Here is a 26,349-nt window from a genome sequence, read left to right as displayed (position 1 = left end):
AGTATCTGAATCAGAGCATATCTACACCCCAGAGTTCCTGGTTGGTTCTACAGATGGCCAGAGCTGCTGATTGGGATTACCACTTGAGCCCTGAAGGTAAGAACTCAGTCTCCTGAGATCCCTGTGCTGGTGGTTGTAAGCCCCTCCCCCACTTCTCCATCACAGTCACATTACAAATGGGTAAGTTCCATAGATTTCCCTGCAATCCCCACGGTATGAGGTCAGAGTAGAGGCTCCCACAAAATGACCCACAATGCTGGTGGCGTTGGTTGTCCCTCCCGAGTTCTCTTCTCTCACTGGAGGAGCCTGAGGCTCAGGGAAGACCTTGCTGCATGGTGATGCGCTGGCCTGGGGGAGGGGCAATGTGGTCACTGGGTAGCTGCTTCTCTTATCCTACAGATGCAGTCTGTCCTGGTGTCCCTGGCACTAAGGGATGCCCTCAGTCCCCACCCAACCCCCGCTGGATTCCAGGGCTCCTTCAGTGGTGTCTTCTTGAATGGCTGTTAGTCCTTCTTCTCCTGGCAGGGAGCGAAGTCAGGAACAATCTCTGTTACCATCTCAATCATGTCACTCTAAGTTCTAAATTTAGATCTGACTGTAGTTCTTTCCTGCTGAGGTTCTAGACAAAGTAATAATGTCCCCTAACTCCCACGGTGCTATAAAGAATGTATATTAACTAACGTTTCAGAAAGTGGCCTAAACTATAAAATCTGTTTGTGGATGCCAGTTATAATTTTAAACACTAAGAACCATCAAGAGTCATCTATTATTAACCTGAAAGAAAAAGAAAGATAAAAATAGCACAGCTGTTTCTGCAGTTAAGTAAAGGGTTACCCGGCATTCTATATTCAGTAGCGTCAATTAACCATACATCTATATGTTGTCTTGGCTAATTTATGGTCACAACAATAAATAGCCCAAGACACTGAGGAGCCTGAAATGTCTTCTGTTTCATCAGAGATAGATTGCACAACACCACTTTGTCACTGATTTCCAGTTCTTTGAAAATGGATCTTGTAGCCATGTGGTAAATTAATCTCAATCAGAATGTTAGTATATTACATAAAACCCTACTTCAATCCCCTGTCAGGATTGTACCAATTTGTTCTCTGCACCCTAGGAAGTGGTCATTCCGGCACTCTCCAAACATTTCCAAAGGGACCTCATTAATATGAGGAAGCCCAAGCTACTTTGTGGACTGATCTGTTCACTGGAAAAAGGTTCCTGGTGATGAGTGGAAATTTCCCTCCTTGTAACTCCTACCCATTATTCCTGATTCTAGCATTTAAATCCAGAAATAATAGGCAATAGTTTAAACTACCCCCCATTTCCCAGATATACCAATGAACAGAATTTTCAGTAGTCCTAGTTTCCACTGATGAATATGCACATCCTGCAGTACTGAATGCACCTTTTCTTTATGAGTTATCTTTCATCAATCAGGCTATCTCACAGATAGGCATTTTTATGGTCTCAGTACTTTAAAATACATAAAAATAAAGGTCCTCTGAGTTATTTCATAAAATCTAGATAGAAATCAGAATGAAATGCAAAAGAATCATGATTTTTTATTAAATCAACTCACAGAATCCTCAAAAGAATAATTTTAATTGGGAGCAGATGACCCCAAAAGAGGCCCCTGACACTTTGTCTCCTAAGGTTTTGTCTCCTCTTGGAATCGTTAATCTTGGGTCCTGCAGATTGGATGTGGGTTGGCCCAGGTCCTCCAGAGGAGATGAGATATACATCAAGAAGGGGACAACTGCCATGTAGCTTACAATTTCTTCCTTAATTTTGCTCTTGTACTCCCTTTGGTTTTTTACCAAGTACTTTGGAAAGTATAACCTTATTTTAGTTGTGTGGGGAGGATTAAACAGGGATTTATCTTACATTAGGTTTTATCTGCAAGTAAGCTAGAGATGCAGCTGGGAATGGGAGACCAAGTATGATAGTCACTGTGAGGGAAAAGGAAAACCAATTCCAAAAGGAAGTTTAAAGCCAAGGTGACAGTCATTCTTACATAGCCATCCTTCCCACCAGATAGATTTCTCTTACAAGCTTTTCATTAGGGACATTTTATGACTTGTCTACTAAAAAGAATATTTTTTGACAAGGTGTTTCTAATCTATATAGAGCTAACGTGAAAAGGGGTATAGTGTACAATAAGCAATTATTTGTGAACCCCCATTTTCCACTCTTATTGAATTTCTGCAACTGACTTACTGTATGATTTTTTTGGCGTCTTAATTCCTCTACCCACAAAGTGGAAATAGCAAAGAGTGGTTTTTTTAGCCTTCCCAGAAATACTGGGAGAGAGAACCCAAATAGTAAGTGTTGTGAACTTTTGAAAAAGTAAACTTTGGAAATTTGAGAATTTATCCTAACAGAATACTTGAGAAAATGTTTCCATTTTGGGTCCTTTAACAGGAACCAAACTAAAAGGACTGGAAGATGAGGGTAAAAGTCCATCTGCTAAGATATCTTGTAAACTTTCTTCCAGTAAGGCAAATAATCTTTGTGCTGAAGGATATTGATGGAAAATACAGCATGTGATATTTTCTTCGGAGCCCATTACCCAAGCATGTTTTTAATGATCCGAAATTATTTCTTTTTGTTACATTTTTATTTCTTTCTGCAATCTTTGTGGGGGTTTCGGGTAAAAGTACACCTTAACTCCAGGAAATAGAAAATCTGTCAGACTTAATCTTTTTACCTCCTTAAGAGCCAGCACCTATTGTCTGGTTCAACTAAGTGTCTAACTTATTTTTTACTCACTGTTGTATCACTTTATAAACTACAAAGATGGATTAGTGTCTATGCAACTTCAGGGGGATAATAGAGTTGCTGAGTAATGAAGAAATGAATCAGTGGGAGATTGGAAGGAGGTCTCGAAATTATTTTATGATGGTCCTCTTTATCCAGAGAAAGCTGAAAGCCGTCAGATTAATAACATAAATCACCGAGGCTCAGAAACCACCATTTAGAGCTATTCCAAAACAATTCAGAAACTCGGCATCTTCCCTGGGTCCTTTATTAACTTACATTTATAAATCTTCTACACTATTATTGCACTTCAATTAAATGATTCTTTCCAAAATTTAGTCCTCAAAAACCTCACTCTCTAGAGTCACTTCCCAGAATCTGCTAGTTTTAACAGCCTAACTCATGTTCTGAAAAGATATTATTTTAGATCTTTTCAGGCAACAAAGATTTTTAATCAGCTCCCAATTTTTAAGTTTTCCAATGACCTCTTTTGAGGATTGACCTACAAATTTCCCTATTTACTTTGTTAAGGTTTTAGGGCTCTCTGGCAATCAAATTGAGCCAGGTTACAGGAAAGATGTAATGCATGTTTGCCATCATTTAAAATCAGTTTGAAGTTAACTAAACAGGTATGTGGAGAGAAAAGACACTTCCACCTCTGGTGAATTTCAGGTGCCTTATAAATAGTGCTCTGCACTCTGATTACCCAGGGAGTTTGGAAGCATCTTATTCTAGTTTACTCTTTCCAACTTAATGGTTTTCACAGTCCAATTACATATACTGACAGGCTCTGGCATAAATACATTCAGGAAGAAAACTATAATTTCTTACCTGATCCAGAATATTCATTATGAGAACTGTAGCAGACACAGAAACCTGGCAAAATAATATGAACTATAATGCTGGACCACAGAGTGGGAATAAAATTCTTCTCTGTGTTACTTTTGAGAGACGCTAATCGACTGCTCCAAACTCTCTTAGAAGACAGAAAACAATGAACAGGAAAAGTTGGACAAGAAAATTTCCCTTTTGTTAATGTCCTTTAAAGGAACTAGTCTCTCATTGCTTAGAGGCTCTGTGTGGAGCACTGACAGCCTCACCTGTGCTTCTGTCTAGGTGTTCTGATCACTAGAAGTGATTTGTCATCAGGAGAAACAGGGAAGGAAAGAAAAGTGCTTGAAGACCTTAAAAGCCACTATTTTTTATTCGGGGAAATGAACAAATGAACCTATCAAAAATAAGCCCCTTAAAACTTGCCATGTAAAGGCATAAAATGTCAACAGTAGGATTCAGAGAAAGCAAAATCAATTTCCTTCCCCACTCCACCCACCATGTTTGATAGAGGTATGTATGAATAAAACATCCTTACTTCTGCCGGAGTGCTGCTGATAACTGTCTTTACACGTGGGAATAAAGAGACAAATATTCTCTATTAAATCCTTCAGGAAAGAGAAGAAGCTTTGTTCATCATATAAGTGTAGGGTATCTCTAGAGTCTGGTATTAGACATCCATCCATTGCTGCTCCCTTCAGGCATACTACTCCCATGGTAGGTCCCACATCTGGCCAGCTCTTGGTAGGGACAGCTCACCTAAGTCAAACTAGACAATTAAGTCAATCCAGTGATTCTACACCTAATGTTCTCCTACTCTAAGGAGCATAGCAGTTACCCCAGAATTTATCTAAGATGCTGGTTCTTGGGCTCCACCTCACCAAAATTTGATTCGATGGGGGCTCACAACTCTGCATTTATGATAAGTATCCTCAAGACATCCTGATAAAAATAGTTTACAGATGCCATTATTTAAAAAATCCTTATCAAGGTTTCGTAACTGAGGTCATATAAGTCAAATTGGATCTAATCAATAAGGTAGCCAAAGTGTATTCTCAAAGATTATCCTGGTAAAATCAAAAGGGAGGTAGCATGAGCAACTTTTGTACCCTGCCTAAATCTCAAGAGTGTTGAGGAAAATCTTGTTACCTGAAACTAGATAGCTACATATTCAGAAGGGATGATTGTGTGAGACATGTCCTCAAATGGGAAGAGAACCTTTCACTTTGAGATCTTACAAAGGATTTCAAGGAGGTTACATATGGTCAGGATTGTTATAATTGTGACAAAAGCTCTATAAAGTTTGATGAAGTTGTTTTTAGGGATCCTAATCTCCCTACTCTGTTTTCCCAGACAGAACACATACAGGTGGTAGTTACCTATCTTTAGCCATGGTCCATCCAGGACAGACCATTGTTTACAATCATTAAATGTGGAACTCCTCTCCTTCCTTTAGAATCTCTGCTTTCAGACAGAAAGGCTTGCCAGCTATGGTACCTGAGGGCTTGAAAGTACCCCAAAGTAACAAACCAATTAATCTTATATTTTAAAGAATTATATTCTGCTTTTTTAATGTCCTGAAGCTTTTTGTCATAACTGTTGACTGTTTTGTGGTGTGCAGTTTTTTTGTTTTTTTTTTTTTGTTTTTTTGTTTTTTTTACATTGCTTGATCTTGACTAAATGACAAGTATCTTGATTTCTTCCTGGAGCAAATTTCTGAATGTGATTGGGATAGTGTGTGCATCAAGGGATAGTGTCTGTATAAAGGGTATTCAAAGGGGAGAATGGATTCTTTTTTTTTATAATAAATTTATTTTTTATTGTTGTTCAATTTACCAACATACAGAATAACACCCAGTGCTCATCCTGTCAAGTGCCCCCCTCAGTGCCCATCACCCATTCACCCCCATCCCCTGCCCTCCTCCCTTTCCACCACCCCTAGTTCATTTCCCAGAGTTAGGAGTCTTTATGTTCTGTCTCCCTTTCTGATATTTCCTACACATTTCTTCTCCCTTCCCTTATATTACCTTTCATTATTATTTATATTCCTCAAATGAATGAGAACATATAATGTTTGTCCTTCTCTGATTGACTTATTTCCCTCAGCATAATACCCTCCAGTTCCATCCACGTTGAAGCAAATGGTGGGTATTTGTCGTTTCTAATGGCTGAGTAATATTCCATTGCATACATAAACCACATCTTCTTTATCCATTCATCTTTCGATGGACACCGAGGCTCCTTCCACAGTTTGGCTATTGTGGCCATTGCTGCTTATAAACATTGGGGTGCAGGTGTCCCGGGGTTTCATTGCATCTGTATCTTTGGGGTAAATCCCCAACAGTGCAATTGCTGGGTCATAGGGCAGGTCTATTTTTAACTGTTTGAGGAACCTCCACACAGTTTTCCAGAGTGGCTGCACCAGTTCACATTCCCACCAACAGTGTAAGAGGGTTCCCTTTTCTCCACATCCTCTCCAACATTTGTGGTTTCCTGCCTTGTTAATTTTCCCCATTCTCACTGGTGTGAGGTGGTATCTCATTGTGGTTTTGATTTGTATTTCCCTGATGGCAAGTGATGCAGAGCACTTTCTCATGTGCATGTTGGCCATGTCTATGTCTTCCTCTGTGAGATTTCTCTTCATGTCTTTTGCCCATTTCATGATTGGATTGTTTGTTTCTTTGGTGTTGAGGTTAATAAGTTCTTTACAGATATTGGAAACTAGCCCTTTATCTGATACGTCATTTGCAACTATCTTCTCCCATTCTGTAGGTTGTCTTTTAGTTTTGTTGACTGTATCCTTTGCTGTGCAAAAGCTTCTTATATACCCTAAAAACTATAGAACACTATAAAGAAATTGAGGAAGACACAAAGAGATGGAAAAATATCCCATGCTCATGGATTGGCAGAATTAATATTGTGAAAATGTCAATGTTACCCACGGCAATTTACACGTTTAATGCAATCCCTATCAAAATACCATGGACTTTCTTCAGAGAGTTAGGACAAATTATTTTAAGATTTGTGTGGAATCAGAAAAGACCCCAAATAGCCAGGGGAATTTTAAAAAAGAAAACCATATCTGGGGGCATCACAATGCCAGATTTCAGGTTGTACTACAAAGCTGTGGTCATCAAGACAGTGTGGTATTGGCACAAAAACAGACACATAGATCAATGGAACAGAATAGAGAATCCAGAAGTGGACCCTCAACTTTATGGTCAACTAATATTCGATAAAGGAGGAAAGACTACCCACTGGAAGAAAGTCTCTTCAATAAATGGTGCTGGGAAAATTGGACATCCACATGCAGAAGAATGAAACTAGACCACTCTCTTGCACCATACACAAAGATAAACTCAAAATGGATGAAAGATCTAAATGTGAGACAAGATTCCATCAAAATTCTAGAGGAGAACACAGGCAACACCCTTTTTGAATTCAGCCACAGTAAGTTCTTGCAAGATACATCCACGAAGGCAAAAGAAACAAAAGCAAAAATGAACTATTGGGGAGAATGGATTCTAATCACTCAGAGCAGCTTACAAAACAGATTAGGTGATAGTAGGTAATTGCATTCATTTGAGAGTGCTGAGACACTGCCCAATTTCTAGTTTCACCAAGGGAAAATACCTATAGTGTGTCTGTTGAGGGAAAATAAATCAAAAGCTGGATTATATACTCATAGGGCTCTTTCTCAAGCCATTTTGTCTCAATTGAGTACACAAATCAATATAATGTAATTTGTCAATTAAATATCAATCAAAAATTATTTATTTATTTTTAAATATTTTATTAATTCATGAGAGACACAGAGAGAGAGACAGGCAGAGACACAGGAGGAGGGAGAAACAGGCTCCATGCAGGGAGCCTGACGTGGGACTCCATCCTGGGTCTCCAGGATTATACCCTGGGCTGAAGCGCTAAACTGCTGAGCCACCCGGGTTGCCCATCAATAAAAAATTTAAAAACAGCACAACATTTTCTAGTTTGGGAAGGTACTTCTCATGTTTAAAAAGGATCTCGGCAGTTACCACTCAGTGTCAAGGCCATATCTTTTTCAATGAGGTTTTGTGTGTGTGTGTGTGTGTTCCTTTTCCTATAGAAAGGTCTACTCATGCTGACATCTCAAGGACATCTGAGGTTTGAGAAGGAAACTTTTGAAACCCACAAAGCTATGATTGCAACATTTAAAAGGTTAACACCATCCAAATTATTTTCAAATGCCACCATTGAGAAGAGAATTAACCTAATCTGACCAATCATGAGTGTTTCAGGAAAAAAAAAGTTAATGGGATTTGATTCAGTAAAAAGACTAATTGCATCCAGTTATGTGTCTGGAATTGGCTAAATCTGATTAATTTCTCCCCCTCTCCATGCATACTGTGATACATTCTTCCACCCATTTACTAATTCATTTATTCAGTTTGAAATTCCATTATGTTATCTAGAAACTTCATTTCAACAGCACAGCTTTGTCTGAGGAGCTATGGCAACGCTAGATATAAAAATAGATGATCTCTCACCCTAGCAATACCAGTAATGGCGAATGAAATAACACATTCTATTTCTTTTTTATGTAGCATGAGGTTCAGAACTGTTTCTTTGCTCCATAATTTCTTCACTGACTTGCCCATCATGAAAGTTCCCTTTTTCAATACACTTTTTTCTAGAGAATTGAGAGACTATCAAAATGCTTTACAGCATAAAAGCTTTATTTCAGCCACTATTATGAATGTGTAGAACTAAAAAAAATTCTAAGTAAAAATAAAATATGGTTGTCATTGAAGCTGCATCTACTTTAATATGCAGTGGTTTATGATTCGTTATATTTAACTGAGAATAAAACTACTCATCCTGATGAGTCTAGCCAGAAAATTACTATCACACCAGGATAGTGTCAGGGAAAATATGAACTACATTAGCACAGTAGCATTTTGTGTGCTAAACTACAAAATAATCCGTAAAAAGACTCCAGTTATCAATCTTTAACAGGTGATTGAAGTAGAATAAAAATATTCGAGAACTGGTAGTAGCAAAGTAAATTACCAAACTTTTAATCTATTTACAAGGAAAAATATATTGTTTAACCAGAAATAGATTTCTTTCCAATCAGTCTCCCAACATTTAATATTTGTTTTCTTGATATTTTTCTATATATTTTAAAGAAACATTAATTTTGACAAAAATGTATAAATCATTAATGTTTATCAAAGTATTACATTCAATTTGTGGTTCAGTTCATTATCTTAGTGTGGGGGAAGTAGCATCATTTCTACTTTCTAGTATGTATATTTTATGTAATGACTAGTAAATTTCAGTGAAAATTATTTCATCTGAGGTCGTTAAATGTGGTGTGGCAAAAATGTTAATAAGTTCTCTTAAAACAAGGTAGACCCACCATCTTTCATAAAACCCCCTCACCCCACACTTGTTTGTTCTTCTGGCTATTGTTTTTATCTGCTTCCATTACAATCATGGTTTCAACATTTTCCACTCACAATTTAAAATTGAGAAATTCTACAATAGCCTTTTTCACTCTTAGTCTTTCCCAAAATAAACTTCCTTGGACAGAAAAAAATCCTAATAAAGAATTTATTAATGAGCATCTTGGTCAGTGCTGAGAGAGAAACAGAGAGAAACAAAACAGAGAGAGACACAGAGAGAGAAAAGCAGAAGGAAAGAAGACGTTTTCATTCATTTATTTATTTTAGGGATCTTTAAACAAATTCCTTTCCTTCTTTGCCTAGTAGACTGTTTTTTCCTTTCTGTTTTTCCCTCTTATTAGGGAAATTGAATACATTCACATGTAGTGTGATTGCTTATAATATTGAATTATTTATTGTAACTTATTTTATATTTTCACTTCATTTCCTCTCATTAATTTTCAACTTCTCTGATATATCTTGGTTCAATCTTTACTGTCAAATTGTATTTTTCTCTTTATTTTTATTTTCTCTGTCTCTATATCAATGCACAAATTTAAAGTTGTACTTTTCTGTCTAAAAACTATCTAGAACTAGTCAGCTCTTCTGTTATGTTCTAAATGATAAGAGTTTTAGAACACTACTTACGTCTTCTTTACCTGCACCTCACCATCTCCCATGGTAAAATCGCCTGGGATATTCATTCTAAACAGATGGTAATTTTTCCAATCAATACTTTTCAATCCAAATGATTTACTGTTTTGTTTTCTTTTGTGTTTTTTCTACTACATTTCTTTCTTATCCTATGGCTTTCTTGGTTTGTTTTCCTGAACAGTTTTTAGTGGTGCTTGTAGAGTGTCTCATGTCAGACGTTTCGGAGCCTGTGTTAGTTTCCCTTGCTGCTAGAACAAATTGCCACAAACATTGTGGCTTAAAACAACAGACATTTATTCTCTGAAAGTTCTGGGGGCCAGAAATCTAAAATATGTCTGTGGGGCTAGATTCCTTTTGGAGGCCACAGGGGAGAATCCACTCCTAGCTCACAGAAGCTGCCTATAGCTTCAGCCTCACAGATCTCCTCTCCCTTCAAAGCCAGCCGTATGACTCCTTCAGATCTCTTTCTCTGTGTCTCTTTATGCCTTCTTGGAACTTGTGTCTTTTGACCTTCTTGTCTTCCTTTTAAAGGACTCTTGTGAATATATTTAGGGCCTACCTGGACAATGCACAATTGTGTCATCTTGAGCTTCTTAATTTAATCACATTTGCAAAGCCCCCCCCCCTTTTTTTTTCTTTTTCCCCATATAAAGTCAGCATTCATGGATTCTGGGGATTAGGACACACATCTCTTTGGAAAGCCATAATTCAGCCCACCACAGTGCTTCTGTCCAAATGATCTTGTCTTTTTTATAATCTCTTGTGTGAATGAGAATTTGACTGGATGTCAAAAGTTCAAATGTACTTTTTTTCAGAATCTTGTATTATATCTTGATAAATTCTTTTAGGCTGTTAGTACAAAAGGCAGAGTCATTCTAGTGAGGAACTGATTGTACTATTGCAGTGATTATGTTTGGTGCAGATATCTTTTTCTGTTTCCTCTAGTTAGAGTTGCAATCCATATTTGCATATATCCTGGAAATAATAGACTTTGCTACTCCTTGGCCAGGGGCTTAAACATGTGCTTCATAAGAAAGAAGGCCTAAGGACAGAGCAGAGCTATGCACTACCTCCCTTGCCTCCCCACATACCCATTTATGTGACAACCCTTGTTCCCTCTTCCTGTCTCTGCAACAAATGACATACTTTGTGTAACCAGAATTTCTTCCGAGGGCCTTATTCCTCTTTGAATTGCAGTTATTTTATTGTCTTGGACCTCAGCATTCTGATGGGTTCTTAAAGTTATCAATCTATTAGTTTTTCTGCTTTTTTGTATTGTTTAAGTGGGAATGGCATCTTTGTTCTTTCTGCATCTTAACTAAAGCAGAAGGCTCCATAGACCTTTCATGAAGAAAATCCATTCAAAATATAGAATGCGGGATCCTTGGGTGGCGCAGCGGTTTGGCGCCTGCCTTTGGCCCAGGGCGTGATCCTGGAGACCCGGGATCGAATCCCACGTCGGGCTCCCAGTGCATGGAGCCTGCTTCTCCCTCTGCCTGTGTCTCTGCCTCTCTCTCTCTCTCTCTCTCTCTGTGTGTGTGACTATCATAAATAAATAAAAATTAAAAAAAAATATAGAATGCTATTTCCATTATTCTCCCTTTCATCCTACAACAAGTCACACCTTAGTTATCTATTGAATTTAATCTAAATTGGAATCAAATGAATTCCACTTGGAGGGCTAACTAGTTTCATTATATAGTTCCACTTCCTATTGGATCACTTCATTTATACAACTTTGTAGTAAAAGCAAAGGAAATAACTCTCCCTGGGTTTAAATATCCCATCTTCTCAGAAATAAAATTATATTTTATTTTATATTATTATATTATATATAAAGTTGTATATCTAATTCAGATAATGTATACCTCCAGCCATGAATTTTACTTTTGTAAACAGATTTTTTTCACTTTTTTCATAATGTGGTATAAATGCTTAGCATCCTTGATAAAGTGATATTGAGCAAAAAAAGAGTATTTTGAAATATAACAAATTCCCTATATAATAGGATACACTTAACTGTAGACTGTAATTCAACTGATTATCTTATAATCATTCTTATTACAACAAAAATTAACAATGGCAGGGTCAAAGAGAGTAATTATAGATGACTAAGTGTTCACCAATCACTTCTGGTTGGATTTGCTAGTATAACGCACTGTATTAGAACTGAAAAATCCTTTTGAAGAGCATTTCATTACGTTTTTAGAAATAAATTACCCTCGACACTAATAGGAGCCTTAAATTATGTGATTTGTGACCTTGATGAGTGACCTTGAGGCACTAAGCCTATTTGGACCTGTACTCCCCCACATGCAAAAATGCAAGGACTGAATTAAGTCATCTTTTAAGATCCCTTCCAGTGCTCTCACTTGGGATACAGATAGCCGGTGAAACCAAAAGATCATTTACTGCTTTTTTTGTGCTCCTTTTACACTTCTCTATAAACTGTAACAGCTGAATTTTAGCTAGCATCCCTTAAAAGACTCCTTAAAAATTCTGTGCTTTTATATAGGGTGGATTACATGGGTAAGTTTTTTCTCAGATTACAAGTTTCCTCCAGGAAATGTGGATTTTGGTTACCCTGACTATCGAGTAACTATCGAGATGTATTTACACTCCAGGCCTGATTGGGAGTAGAAACATATTGTTTGATTGCCCTCATAGTCTCTCTTTCCCCCTCCCAAGCCCTGAACTTTCTTTCCTTAGTGGACCATGGAAGGAAGCAATTTTATTGCCACCTAGATGTTTTAACCAAGTGGCTGGGAAGGAGAACTCTGCTAAAACTCCAGAGGTCCCCTCAAGCTTGGCTGTGAATAAATAATGGCAATGTTTATAGATTTCAGAGGAGGTCCAAGGAATACAAAACTACATTGCTTTCAAATTATTTCAGGAATGAGTTCTGGTTAAATGGACTTTCAGGGTGAGTAATGGGTTAGTCAGGCAAGCAAGAAGGACATGCTGAGGCTTTGATCTGAAGCCTGGAAGCATGGAGAAGTACACAACTGGTCCAAACTGGAATGGACTGAGCACAGCCTTGGTAGATAGGAGACAGGATCAGTAAGTTAGGAAGAGTCCTGAAGGACTCTTAAAGACAAGTTCATCTAGACCAGGACACAAAGTGGGGCAAGGGTGACAAATGGTTACTCAGAAGTAGCTTGTTAAAACTTCGGAAAAGTAAAGCATGCAAATATTCAAGTTTTATAAATTTCTGAGTTTTTATCTTCTCATTGTTTTGAGGTATTAAAATTATCTTATTAGATCAATTTCTATGGTATGTTAACCCTTGTCTGCATATGCTTTCTAAATATAATCCCAATTTCTTTTTTGCCTTTGAGAGTTATGTTACTTTTTACTATAAAAATATAATTTTATGTATTAATATTTATAAATATTTTCCATTTTGGTCTGTGACTTTGCTGTTATGTTTAGTAAATCTTTCCCACTCCTGTAAAATTACATAAATATTTTACTTTGTTGAATGTTACTATACTTATTTTTTTATACTCTTAAATATTCACCTGTTTCATTGACATTTTAGTGTATGACGATAGGGGAGGTTTATAAACTGTCCTAATTCCTTTGGATCTTGCTCTTTTTTTTGCATTAATTTGAAATATCATCTAATTATAAGAAAATTCTTATATATCCTTGTGTTCTCTTATCTGTCTTGCTGCATCATTGTCTGCTTTGTAATGATTTTGTTCTTTTTATAAGGAAAGTTTCCTGTTAAGGTAAACTTCCCTAATTCATTATTTCTTTATCAAATTTTGTTGGTCTTTCTCACAAGCATATTATTTATTTCAGGTAATTCTTAGAATAGTTTTATGTGTATACTTAAAAATCTACATATGTGTGAAACACTTAGTTGAAACCATTTAAATTATTAGTTGACTTGAAACAGCACAATTTAAAAGAAAATCAAAAAGATAAACTTAACTGCATTCAAAGCTTTATTTGTTAGTCTGAAAGCCCTTAGTGGGCTTTTTTTTTTTTTAATGGTTTGCTTCCAGCCAGATGTATGTATAAATGTGCATTCAAATATCCCTAAATGTTTCTAACCAAGTTAAATGATTTATCACCTTCCAATAACCAAAATATCTAATAGTGCATCATTGGTAGACTTTTTGATGCATCTGCTTTGCAAAGCAATTTTGTCACCAAAGTGCTTATTTACAAGAAATGACATGCCATTAATAGCTTCATTTCCTTGAGTTCTTCCAACGTATCTACAAGGACCATATTTCTGGGAGAATGAAGATGTCACCATTTTACCTGACATAGTTTGAGAGGTACAAAGAATGTCTCTAAAGAACACCTCCCTTTCAGCCTTATCTTTTTGTTTACATGAGGTTCACTACCTGTAGTGAAGCCCACTGATTTCTAATTGCTTAAAAGTCAATTCTGAATGAATGTATCACACTACTTCTCTCCTTAAGAAAGTAGAAAGGGATAAGAAGACAGTGAAAGAAAATAGGCGGAATAAAACTCTAAATTTATTTACTTCATAATTTGCCTGGCATAAAACTGACTCAGGTTTTGCTTAAGTCCCACAATTACCTATATCAACCTTCTTTGCAAGGTTGCAAAGGATGCTAGAGTTAGCATTTTTATTTCTTACTACTCTAGAATGAGGTATTTTTCTTTCCGGCTTTTGATGGGAATATAAAAATTTTCAAGCTTCCCTGGAGCAAGTGTCATGAGTGAGCTATAAGCTAAAAACTAGCAGTTTTCTTATCTTTGAATATGGAATAATTTTTATTCTTTTCCCTTTCAGTTTCTTCTTTGTGGCATATGTGGAATATTGTGCGCCAAAAAAAAATCTGGACTTGTCGTAAGTTTCTGCCTCGTTTATATTTTGCATTGAAGCATTTGAAATGTAGGAACGCGAAAATGGAAATGATGACAAGCCAACTTTCACATAGAGAATGTTACTCATTGAGGATGAAAAGAGGACTGACAAATAAATACTGGCTTTTTCATTTAAAAAAAATCAAGATTATTAGAGACCATGACAAAAGAAAAAGAAAGAAAAGCTTTGATATACTCTTTAAATGCATGAATATGCAACTCATAATGACTGCTGTGGTTGACAATCTCCACTTTTCCAGTTTAAAGACGCCCAGACACTCACATGAATCCTTCAGTAAGCTAAAAAAGACATAGCTTGAGTTCATGGGAAATTTAACTGTTTAAATGTGGAACTTGGCCTATGGATTACTGGCTTTGACTGTGAAGTCAATTTTGCAATGCAGCAAAACAGCTGTGTTGTTATAGTTACAGTTAATTCCCAATGATTTTTTATTTAATTTTATTTTATTACTGTGAATGCAAACGTAAGTGTTTTCAGATGTTTTACAGTACTATCATGGGTTTCCAGGGTATGGAACATGCTCCCTGTTACCTCTGATAATGGCTGGAGGAGAACTGCTGTATGCTGAAGGGTAGATTCTCCACTTCCCTCTGTGACATTTTTTTGAGAGTTCAAAAGAAGGAAAAAACATTATTTTGTTGTGTGTAAAAGGAAAGATCATAGACCTTTATAAGTTGACAAAATTAATACTACACTTGGACCCTAGAAAGTGGTCTTTGAGTCTAAAAAGAGCTTTCCAGGGGGAGGCCAGTTATCTGAGGAGGGCAGGGATGGGAGAATTATTTCTGTTTCACTACTTTTTTCTGAAATTATATCTTTTTTTGTGAGAATACCTATTGTGACAAAAAAATGAAGCACCCATTGCTTTAGACATGTGAGATGTACTTTTTAAAAGTTACCTAAAAGGAAACCATTAGATACAAATTTCTTCAGGCTTGTAATTTGCATCTGAATCTTCCATCACTTTTTAGACATGGCCTTCATTGTCTCTCTACTTTTATTTTACCAGAATCTTTATGGCTGTATAATAACAATTTCTTGGCACTTAGAAAAAAGAAAGAGAGAGAGAGAGAGAGAAGAAAAGAGAAGTCAAGGATAGAAAGAATGAGGGAGGGAGAAGAAAATAGGGAGGGAGAGAGAGGAGAAAGGGAATCAGTGAGGGGGAAAGGAAGAGAGGGGAGATATCTTCATCTATCTGGGCTGTTATAACGAAGTACCATAGACTGGGTGACTTATAAACAACAGAAATTTATTACTCACAGTGATAGAGGCTGGGCCCAGATTAGTGTGATTGGGTTCTGGTAAGGTTCTCCTCCAGGTTGCAAATGTTTGATTGTGTCTTCATGTGGCAAAGGGGCATGAGAACTCTCTAGAATCTTTCAAAAAGGTACTGACTCCATTTATGAGGACTCTACCTTCCTGACCTAATTACCTTCAATATCCCACCTGCAAATATTATGCCAACAGCTGCCTCGCTCAGGGCCTAACAGATGCTAGGTGCTCAATAAATGCTTGTTAAACTCAACTGTCTACAGCAAATAGTTTCTGATAATGTAAAATTAAATGCTAAATTGAGTTTTACAGCTGTTTTCCCTATGGAATTATGCCAAAGGAGACAATCAAATCCAGGAAGGCTTTCTGAAGAAGTTAGGATTCCCTTTGGGCCTTCTGTCTAGGAGTCCATGAAAGAAGCAAAATCATTTCCAGGAAATGGAAAATATCATTGAGATGGGAATGAACAAGCTGTAGGATTGGCAAAGAGAGATAACTGGAGTGGAGACCATGTTCAGGAGAAAAATGGAAATAGGTGTAGATAATTAAATTAGTATCACACTATAAAATATAAGGAAAGCCCCCAGGGGAATTTAGACTAAATGCAAATACAAAATAAAATCATTAAAGCTTTTGTAATATTCAGTTAAATTTATAATATTTAGGTAGAATTAAACACTCACGGTTCTTAACAGAGATCCAAATCAAACCAATAATTGGATCAAAAGCAAAGGCACATCCTATGTTTCCCCAAACCAACCATTCTGTATTTTTGTAATGTCTATTGTGTATTCTTCACTGTGGTGCTACAGAGTAACAAAAAAAAATGTAATAGAATGGGCAGCTCACAAGGAATCCCTAAATTCTCCTTTGGGGAACTAGATACACAAACTCCTAGGTATGAAAAAGAGAAGTAACCAGATTCCCCAAGCTCACTTAGCTAGAGAAATATAAAGATCGGAAGTTTGGTAGATAGTTCAATGAGAAGACATGTGATAGGAGCATTAACATAGTGAAACTGGATTTAGAGTCAGAAAATCTGGATTCAGTCCCTCAACTTGAGTGTTTACCTGCTCACTGTTCATTGTCCAAAATGTATATTATAACTTCTCTCTGAGGTTTACTGGTTGGGTTAATTGAGCTATGTGTTCAAGCTCCTAGTGTAGTAAGCGCATGATAGATAGTGAGTAAATATTATTGAAATCTGAATCTACCTTGAAGATAAATTTTGCTTATTTTAGGATTTTTGAAAGATCTATCCCTGGCCTTCATACAGTCAATTATTAATTCTGAAACACTGTGGTCGGCTCTCTCACCATTGAGTCAGATTGCACAGAAACTCAGAAAGGAGAGCTCCTGTCCTCCAGGAAGCACCCAAAGCCTCTTCTCTTTAATATAGCTCTGCCATCCTAGAGGTGCCACAGGACAGCACACTGTGTTCTGGTCAGCTTTGCTTCCTCAACTTTGACATTCCCTTTCTTTTTCTTATCAGATGATCCTTTTTTCTGCCTGCTGCATCTGTGGACTCATTGGGGGCATCCTGAATTTTCAGTTTCTTCGGGCAGTGACAAAGAAGACCTCTTCTCTCTACCCTCTGCATCTCGCCTCCATGTCCCTTGCATGCATTGGGATCGGTGGTTGCACCCTGTCTTCCTGGCTCACTTGTCGACTAGCCAGCTACGAACAGAGGAGGATGTTCTCAGAAAGGGAGCATTCGCTGCACCACTCTCATGAAATGGCTGAAAAAGTGAGTTTTATACCTTTTTCGCTCACTGCTAGCATGTGATGAAGACTGCAGTCAAATCATGGTCAATCAACTTGCAGCTCTAGGCGAGAACTTGAGGAATTGAGTTTTATAAAAGTTGGGCCCTATTGGGCTAAGAATAGAATTCTTTCTTTTTTTTTCTCTGCTATTTTGGGTACACCTATTCTCAACAATTTCATAGCTCTCTAGCTATACAAAAACACCATTCCTAAAATAGCATTTCATAAAATATTGAATACCTTATAAATATGGATTTTTATGTATTGTGCTGAGGAAAAACATATAAACTAAATACTCTCTCAACTCAATAATGCCAGTTTTAGAAATCTGATGAATTCTCCTTTCTAGCTCACCTCTTGTGCTTGTAAGTAGATGCATTTGATTATGTAAATTAGATTTGGAAGCATAAAAGGACCTTTTAATAAGACAGCAAAAAGCCTTGCCTAACAGTGCAGATAGTACAATCCACATAAGGCTTCATTAAATTCTCATCTAAACTTCATGCATATTTGGGTAGCTTTGCCTATATTTTAAATAGTATTCTTGCATACTTGTTTCATGAAACTCATTCAAACAGGGAGTAACATTTATTGCTTGGAGGACAAATGATATAGTGAGCTGTGTTTCTATTACATTTTGTACGTATTTCTTAATTCAGTTCCTGTTACTGGATCTATGAAGGAAAAGATAAAACATCTGTAAAATAAACCAGCTAAGATAATGACCACATGATATTTCACTTGATACCATGGAAATAAAACTGCATAACCACAGGATAGAAGACAGAGTAGCAAGAGTTACAACGGCATATTTCTTTATAATGTTCTTTTGAAGCAAAAATATTTATTCTATAGTTTTATGTTTCCATTTTGTATGCAATCAATACATTAAAATAAAGAGAATAGATATTCTTAAATTGTTCCATGAAAAAAGCAATGTGAAACAGATGTACACATGTTCTTCAAAAAAAGTTTTATAGCACAATTAGCAGGACTGGTAATTTAAAGAAATGGGTTGTTAAAAATAGATTACCATTACGTATTTGGATAGTGACTCTTTTGTGCTCTATTTTTATACTACTGTGATTTAGTTTTTTTGTGTATATGTTTGTGCAATATTTATTATATGATTGTTATATTTATATTAGAGATTGAGGGCTATTGAAATTACCGACTTGCCCAGCTGCCCGGTGGTGCCCCCGACACCAGAGTTACCTACAAGGTACGCTGATTTCTAGGGAGTTACCATGTTGTAATGTCACTGCAGGAAGCAGCAATGCCTCTTGTAGGAAGCCATGATGTCAGCAGATCAGTCTGGACTGATGCTGTGATGTTTGTTGTTCCTCAAAGTAGCACTTTCATGGGAACTGCTTTTGAGGACCAACATAAACCTACATGGCAGAGTCTTGCAGCTTGAAAGTTGGTTGAGTATTTAAAATATTCAACCTCCTATAAACATCCAAACACATTTCTGTTTGGATGATTCATGACTCCTTTATTTTCTGCTGTATCATGATTCTGACTCAATACCATCATTCACAGACCAGAGTTTTGTTTTTAATAATAGGTGTGTCTGATAAAGACAGACTGTATCTTCCTCGTGCCAAAATTGCATGAGCAGACAACATTAAGTTTGACACTAATACAGTAAAAATGCTTTATGAAAGCCATCTTTTTATAAGATTATCTTATGTGATAAATTTCAAATTTATTTATTATATTTTGGATTGCTAAAAATAGTCACCACTCTCACTTTGGCTATACAATATAATTGAAAATGTAGAAAGTCACACTGATACTATGGCCCAATGGCAGAAAGTATACCCACTTGCAAATAGTCACATTTGGTCCTGTGTAAATTTAGAGAATATTCTTTATGTAAATTGGACATGCCTATTTGCAAATAAACTGAAAATACTAATACATTTAAAATCTAATTTTTGTGTTTTCTCCTATGATTTTGCTGTGTCCATAGTAGTGTGAATTTAGCTAAGAAAATGCTTTTCTTTGTAAGATTTTTAAAAACTGGATTTTTTTCTTAATCCTATAATAAAACATTATACTTTAATTTTTATGGTTTTTAAGCTAATTTTTTATGCAAATTTATTTTAGGAGAAGAACAAGCACCTAAGAATCTTACTTCTATAAATTCACTAGAAAATTGTTTTTGTACTAGTATGAAGAATAGAAAAGCTATATGAGTAATTTTGTTAAAAATCATTTTTGAAGAATTGTTTCTATTTATCTTGCCACCCACAGTGAGTTCTTGAATGAAACCTCAAATCAGGTTTCTTACCTATAAACTTAACCTCAGCCTGACAACCCTACTATGTTTCTACACTTTTGCCACGTGCACGTCTAGCAGAGCCAGTCACTGAGCCATTGCTGGGCCATAGAAACAGGCAGCTGGTGCCAAAGGACCTTCGCCTTCTGTCAGAGTTTTTACACTAAAGGAGTTTGAGTTTCTAGGCTTTTTCTTGTAATTCCTTGGCATCTTACTGGGGAGATATAATGGATACTCAGGTGTGAGATAACTCCCTAGGGCCTAGAAGGGGCAAGCTCTTTGCCTGGAAAGACAGATCTTGATGTGAAAGGAGAACAAGTCTCCAGTGCAAATAGTCTCCTTTCTCAGAATTTCCTTGGAAGAATTTCCACAACTTTCAAAAGACAATAACGTTTTCAAAAACAAAGCTCAGTGACCAGGCCAATTTTTACCTTCCAGTCCCTCATGGATCCTCCTTCTAAGGAACTTTCCAAACCAGTCAAAACAAGGAGCAAGCATCTTTATTCTATTTTATCTCCTATATTGAATTTTCAAAGAGAAGATAGTCAAAATAAGACATGGATACCTTTTCATTTTTCAAATAAATATTTGGAAGAATTTCTGAAGTTTACAAAAGCAAACATTCCTAATTCTCCCAAACAGAAATCAAATATAAACTGATAGGCTTGAGATAAATGAGCAATAATTTTGATTTGAATTTTCTTTACCACACTTTTGCAAATAGGCTTGTTCAAGGATGAAAGATTTTTAGATATTTTTGCCTAAATGTTATTTATAATATGGTGTACTGACCATTATAAATGTGAATGGGCTTCACATCTCATTACCCTTTAATGTTTAGGGAGGAATTTAATGTTCAATAAAATATATGAATTCAAAACATCTAAATTTTTCTTAAATTAACATTTTCTAAAATTGCAAATGAAACTTTTATCAGTTCATCCTTTCTATCTAAGTTTTCATTTGCTTTCCATATAGTTTTCCTTATTAATATCCTAGTAATTGATCCCTTAAGAAACATATTAAGAGCTTTTATTTGTTTGGTTGGGTTTTTTTTTACTGTATGAGTGATAGTGTCATGAAAACCAATCTTTCCCACCCTGATTTATTTGTGATCCACTGTTACATGTAAGCAGTGATCGCCTGTGGGCCTATTTCAGTTCTTTGCAAAAAGGCCACACATTTTTCTGTAGAATGAGGTAACCCCCAGAATATGTTGGCACTTTGTTGATATGCTCAGCAGAGAAGCCAATGCAAGGGGGGGAAATGTAGGCATTTAACCATCTTCTTCTTTCTAGGTGAGGTCTTTCCAAAATAAAGTTGAGAAATAAAAGGGGAGACTCAGGGGACTAGGCACAGATTGAACTATTTTTATGTGTAGAAGACTTTGGTCTAACAGACTGTCATTTCAGCATTTTCATGTGCTCCAAGATGCCATGAAATTTTATTTTCTCAAATGCAACAACAGTATCAATCCTCGTCCTTCCCCAAAACTCAGCAAGTTTTTCAGTAGCTTGAAGTCTATGTTTTGCAAACCCATTAACCAAGTCAATATCTTACTCTGGAAGTAAATTTTAACTAATTCATCTTATTTTCCTAACAGGAAATGACAGACAACATGAGCAATGGAGGACCACAACTGATATTTAATGGAAGAGTATAATCAATATTTTAAAGACCCGTACTTTTTTTTTTTTTTTTTTTTTTTTTAGGATTTTCATGAGGAAAGGAAATACCAAAGGACTAGGGGATAAAATTAAAACAGTTCTTGCATTTGCTATTATCTCTTGTGAGCACCCAATATAAACATTCTCCCTCAGTTTTGCCTCACTTATTTCTTCAGCTTTTTATATTGGGTGAGAACTTTCCTGAAATGTTCTGGTGCAGTAATTTGAACAGACTTTCTAGATTATTCTAAAGACTTTTCAGGAAAAAAAAAAAAGGAATAAACAGAAAGACTCATATTCTATAAACACAGTATTTCACTAGCATGAGTATTAGATTTGTAATGACGTATTTCATATAAATAATCAAAAGTGCGAATATCAAGAATAACAATAACTTATCAATGTCTTTGTTTTTAAAGACAATGGCTTCAAGAATACCACAATTCAAGACCTCAGTAATGCCTTGTTGTAAAAACATAATTATTTCCAATTTGTGAATGAACTATATTTCATAATTTATTTGTAAATGACAAAAACCCTGACATATAACAAAGAAATTTTTTTTAGAGAGACAATACTAATCTGTATCATATTTTTGCATTTTTGCACAAGGGTGAAAAGTTATAAATGAATATCACTTAAGGAAAATAAATATGTTTTGATTATACCGTGCAGATTGATCTGCATGTTTATGAATGAGCCTAAGAATAAAATATGTGTGTATGTATGTGTGTATATAGACTGTAAATATAGAAAATATATACAGCATATATTTATAGCATTCATGAATGTAAATAGGTAGTTGAAAAGAAATTGTAATGCTTTTGGGGTATTACTAAAATTCTATTCCCAAAGAGTTGGGAAAGCATTTTTTCAAGGCTTTTCTATGCCCACAAAATCACGTTTGATTTCTACTAAATTTGTTCATTTTTATTCTTTTTATTATATATGCTGTGTGTAAATATCATTGTGACTGATATTTATGGAATTGAGTGATCTGAATAGTGTAGTATAAAGATAGATTACTTATTTGACTATTTTACTATTATGGTATTTATGTAATAACAATGATTAATACTGATTTATAAACCTAACTTTAAATCACATGCTTACACATTTATAAAAATAGACATAATGACTTGTGATTATTCATGATACTTACATTTCAAACACTTTACAACCCAATTAAATTATATAGAAGGACAAATGATGTATGTCCCAAAGTTAAATTTACAATTCATTTTGCTAGAATTTAATTTAAAATTAAAAAATTTTAATTTACATGAAATAATACAAAAGACCACTTTTAAGAATAAATATATATACCCAAAGAATCTAAAAGAGTTTTTTTTTTTTGTAGAAGGAAATACAAAACATAGGCTTACATTTATATAGCTAGATTCAATCCTTCTCTTCCATAATGAAATGTTAAAATAGCAATTCATGACATTATGAATAGGCAAGAAAATAGCATGGTCTTTAAAAATATTTATGAGAACACAACCTCTGGTAACAGATAAAGAAATCTAATATTTTAAAATATGTAATTCTCACTGTATTGTATGCTTTTATTTTTCCCTAAGGCTTATCTAGTTTTGAGCCATTTTTATGAGTTACTTATTGAACGACAGGTAGATTCAACCTTTAATATTCAGGAGGAGAACATGTTGTAATTTAGAAACAAAATATGGGTTTTAATTCTGATAACAAAATAATAATTCTAGTTAACAGAAATCTGAAGTTCTTCTAGTTTTAAAGCAACATGATCATCACCTACCCTATTTAAGTCAACTCATAAAAAAATTCTACCCATATATAGTCAAAAGAAATAGCTGGACTATGGTTGTTTGGTGTAGCATTTGAAGTCTCCTAACTCATATGAAAAACTTCATTATCCAGATTACAGAAGTTGCCCATAAATGCAACCTCAAATAGTGAATCAGCATTATCACATTTCTTTTGATGCCACAAACAGACATAATCTTTATCACTGAAAATCTGAACTATACAATGCAGACATTTTGTATATATATATGACTCTACTGAGTTTATGCAAGGATGTAGTTTTGTACTGAAGGGATAACCACTGACTAATTTTAGGTGGTGTTTCTTTGTAGACATATTTGTATAATGCAGAGTTCTAGTACATCAGTAATATGTTTTAATGCCTTTTGAAATAATTTATGAAATCACCCATCAAAGGACAAAAGTAGGCATATCACTGCTTTGATATAGAGTTAAGAAGAGATGCAACCATTACAATTATCCAAATAGTCTACAGTGTATATAACCAGGTATAGATATGTCTTTAAATGTAGTTCTTTTAACCCAATATTTTCAGGGCTCAGTTATTTAGAGGGATTTATTTAGGATGTATAGTGATTCTTTCTGAGATTAGTAGGGGAAGTTGGAAGACATTGTTCAAGTACTTGAAAATTTATTTTTCACAATAAATCAAACTATGAATTAGAATATTTTAAGTGACTACTTTACACTTTTAGTATGAGCCTACCTTTGGGGGAAAGTAAATTAGGAAAAAATATGTGAAACTAGTGTGGTGGTGTGCTGTAAAGACTAGCTACACAAAGGTAAAGTTATAATAAGCATAAAAGAATAAAAGTGGACTCTGCTTTGAAATTTTTAAACATATATGTATATGTGTGCACACACAAACACATATACAATTGTTTAGAAGTGGAACATGGTATGATGACTCTATTGATATGTCTATATAATAAAATGGTGTGCTTTGAAACTACATATGGTGTGACCTCTCTTTTCATCATGATAGAAAAAAATAATTTCTCCTGCTAGGTTCTGAGATTGGCAGGGGACAGGATGCTGTGAGTGAAGAGACAGAGAGAGTGCCAGCTAGAGGATATGGAATTCAGAAAGGGGTTTTTCTGAGATAGAAGAGATTAAAGTGTGTTCAAATATAGAGAGGGAGTGGTTGATGATGCAGGACAAAATGAATGTGAGAAAGTGAGGTCCCATGGAGGCAGGCGTTCGTTCATAAGATACACTTTATAGGAGACGGATTTAGCGATAGATAGGACTGAAGTTGTGGGAGATCTCACAGATGAAACCACAATATTCAGAGAACTCTGCTGTCCTTATATTTGTCAAATAATTGTTACTGGCATTTGGGGTGGACAGTAATTCATTGTGCAGACTGTCCTATGCATCTTAGGCCATTAAGCATCTTTGATCCCCCATGTACTAAATGTCAGGAAGATACTGCAGGCATAGCAAACAGAAGTGTCCTAACAAATTTTAACCTATCTTTTTGGCAGGTAAGTATTGATTCCTAACCTAGAACCACTGAGAATAACCCTTGAATACAATGCAGACTGGCCAATATTAATGTTTTTTACAAATGTAGACTTGAATTGCTCAGGGTCATAAACTCACTGTTCTAAGATCTACCTATATTATCTGATACAGTAGCCACTAACCTAACCATGTGTGGTTAAACATATATATATAAATTAATCAAAACAATATTAAATATTCAGTTTCTCAGTTGAACTGAGCTAGCCACATTCCAAGTGCTGAATAGCCACATATGGACAACATCACCTCAGAACATCCTATCAGACAATGCTAGTCAAAACCACAGAGAGGAAAACTGTCCTTAACCCTCAGTCAACCAATTATCATTATAATAAAATATGTGAAAAAAATTAGTAAACTCTCCATGGAATTTAAAGTTGATGGACCAGTTAAATCCATGGACTAGGAAAAACTAGCAAAAATGCAGTGTAGGCCAAATCCTTAATAAAGTCGAAAAGTTGTAGAGGTTTCATGTTTAAAAAATTCTGTTCACAGAAACATTCCACTAAATAACTAAATATTTTATGTTTGACAGGTAAAATGAGATGTTGTGTAACTTCTATTTTTGAAGAAATTTACTCAGCCTATTACCACGCATCAATGAAAAACTCTGCATTTCTTATGCTTGGGAAGGTGAGAACAATATGCGGCCCTCCACTTTTTTCACTGACTTGAGCTCAAGCGTGGCATGTTTAGAAACCGTATGTCCAAGGCTGCATTTTCAAAGATTATTTAGCAAACATGTTTCAGAAATTTAGATCGAGCATCTTAAGTACCATTTGGTTAGAACACAGTTTCCAAATAAAGTTTTAGAACTTGGCATCACTTCACTCTTGTCTTCCTTAAATCATTTTTTTTTCTGGAAACTTATGTAATATTTCTTACTCAAAGTGTGTGACAACCAAGAAATTCAATTATTCCAAAACCATAAATCACAGGTTGTGAGTTACTCAGAGAAGAGGAAACCAATTCAGAAATTGCTTGAAATGTGGGTGCCTCGTAAAATTACACTAAAGTTTTTTGGTTCTTGTTGGTTTTGGTTTTTTACTCCTATTGGCAGGAAAAATATTTACTGAATACAAAAGCCTTTTATTAGGAATGTATTTCCCAAGAAATATATTGTAAAAAGTCAAACTCTAGATCTAAACAAATTGATTCAATATTTTAATAGTTCAATATTGTATGCATTAACTAGTTATAGGCACACAGCTTTCATTTACCTGGAAATCTTTAAGAACTAGGTTCCGTCTTTAAACTTTCCTTCACATCAAGTAGGGACTATTGATTTTGAAGTTTTTCTTCATTAACACCCTAAGACTCTACTCTCTTAGCCACATAATACATTGCAAGCCCTATTCCAAAAGCCAAAGTGCATTGTGTTACTGGAAATTGCCAGAGACACTTTAGAATTTGGCTGAAGCTTCACAGAAAATCCTAAAATCTTGTCACATTTTCAGCAAGTGTTCTATTAACCTCAAGGAA

At 35.5% G+C, this 26,349-nt stretch overlaps 1 protein-coding gene across 4 annotated transcripts in view; it reads left to right on the top strand.

The window, feature by feature from the left end:
* Window positions 1–24,292, top strand: part of TMEM196 (transmembrane protein 196) — a 51,654-nt gene extending 27,362 nt beyond the window's left edge. For 2 of the 4 annotated variants that reach the window (XM_038557060.1, XM_038557059.1), the window contains exons 2-4: window positions 14,452–14,508; window positions 17,312–17,566; window positions 21,471–24,292. In XM_038557060.1, coding sequence (XP_038412988.1) covers window positions 14,452–14,508; window positions 17,312–17,566; window positions 21,471–21,530 — 372 coding nt within the window. In that variant the 3' untranslated portion in view covers window positions 21,531–24,292. Of the gene's footprint in view, window positions 1–14,451; window positions 14,509–17,311; window positions 17,567–18,731; window positions 18,806–21,470 lie in introns of all 4 variants that reach the window. The other 2 variants (XM_038557057.1, XM_038557058.1) reach the window with 2 other exon arrangements.
* The last annotated feature ends 2,057 nt before the right edge of the window (window positions 24,293–26,349 follow it).

The sequence above is a fragment of the Canis lupus genome, chromosome 14 (assembly GCF_011100685.1).
Source record: "Canis lupus familiaris isolate Mischka breed German Shepherd chromosome 14, alternate assembly UU_Cfam_GSD_1.0, whole genome shotgun sequence".
Taxonomy (NCBI): Eukaryota; Metazoa; Chordata; class Mammalia; order Carnivora; family Canidae; genus Canis; species Canis lupus.
Note: the sequence above shows the minus strand (reverse complement) of the source record. Positions and strands in the feature narration are given on the sequence as shown.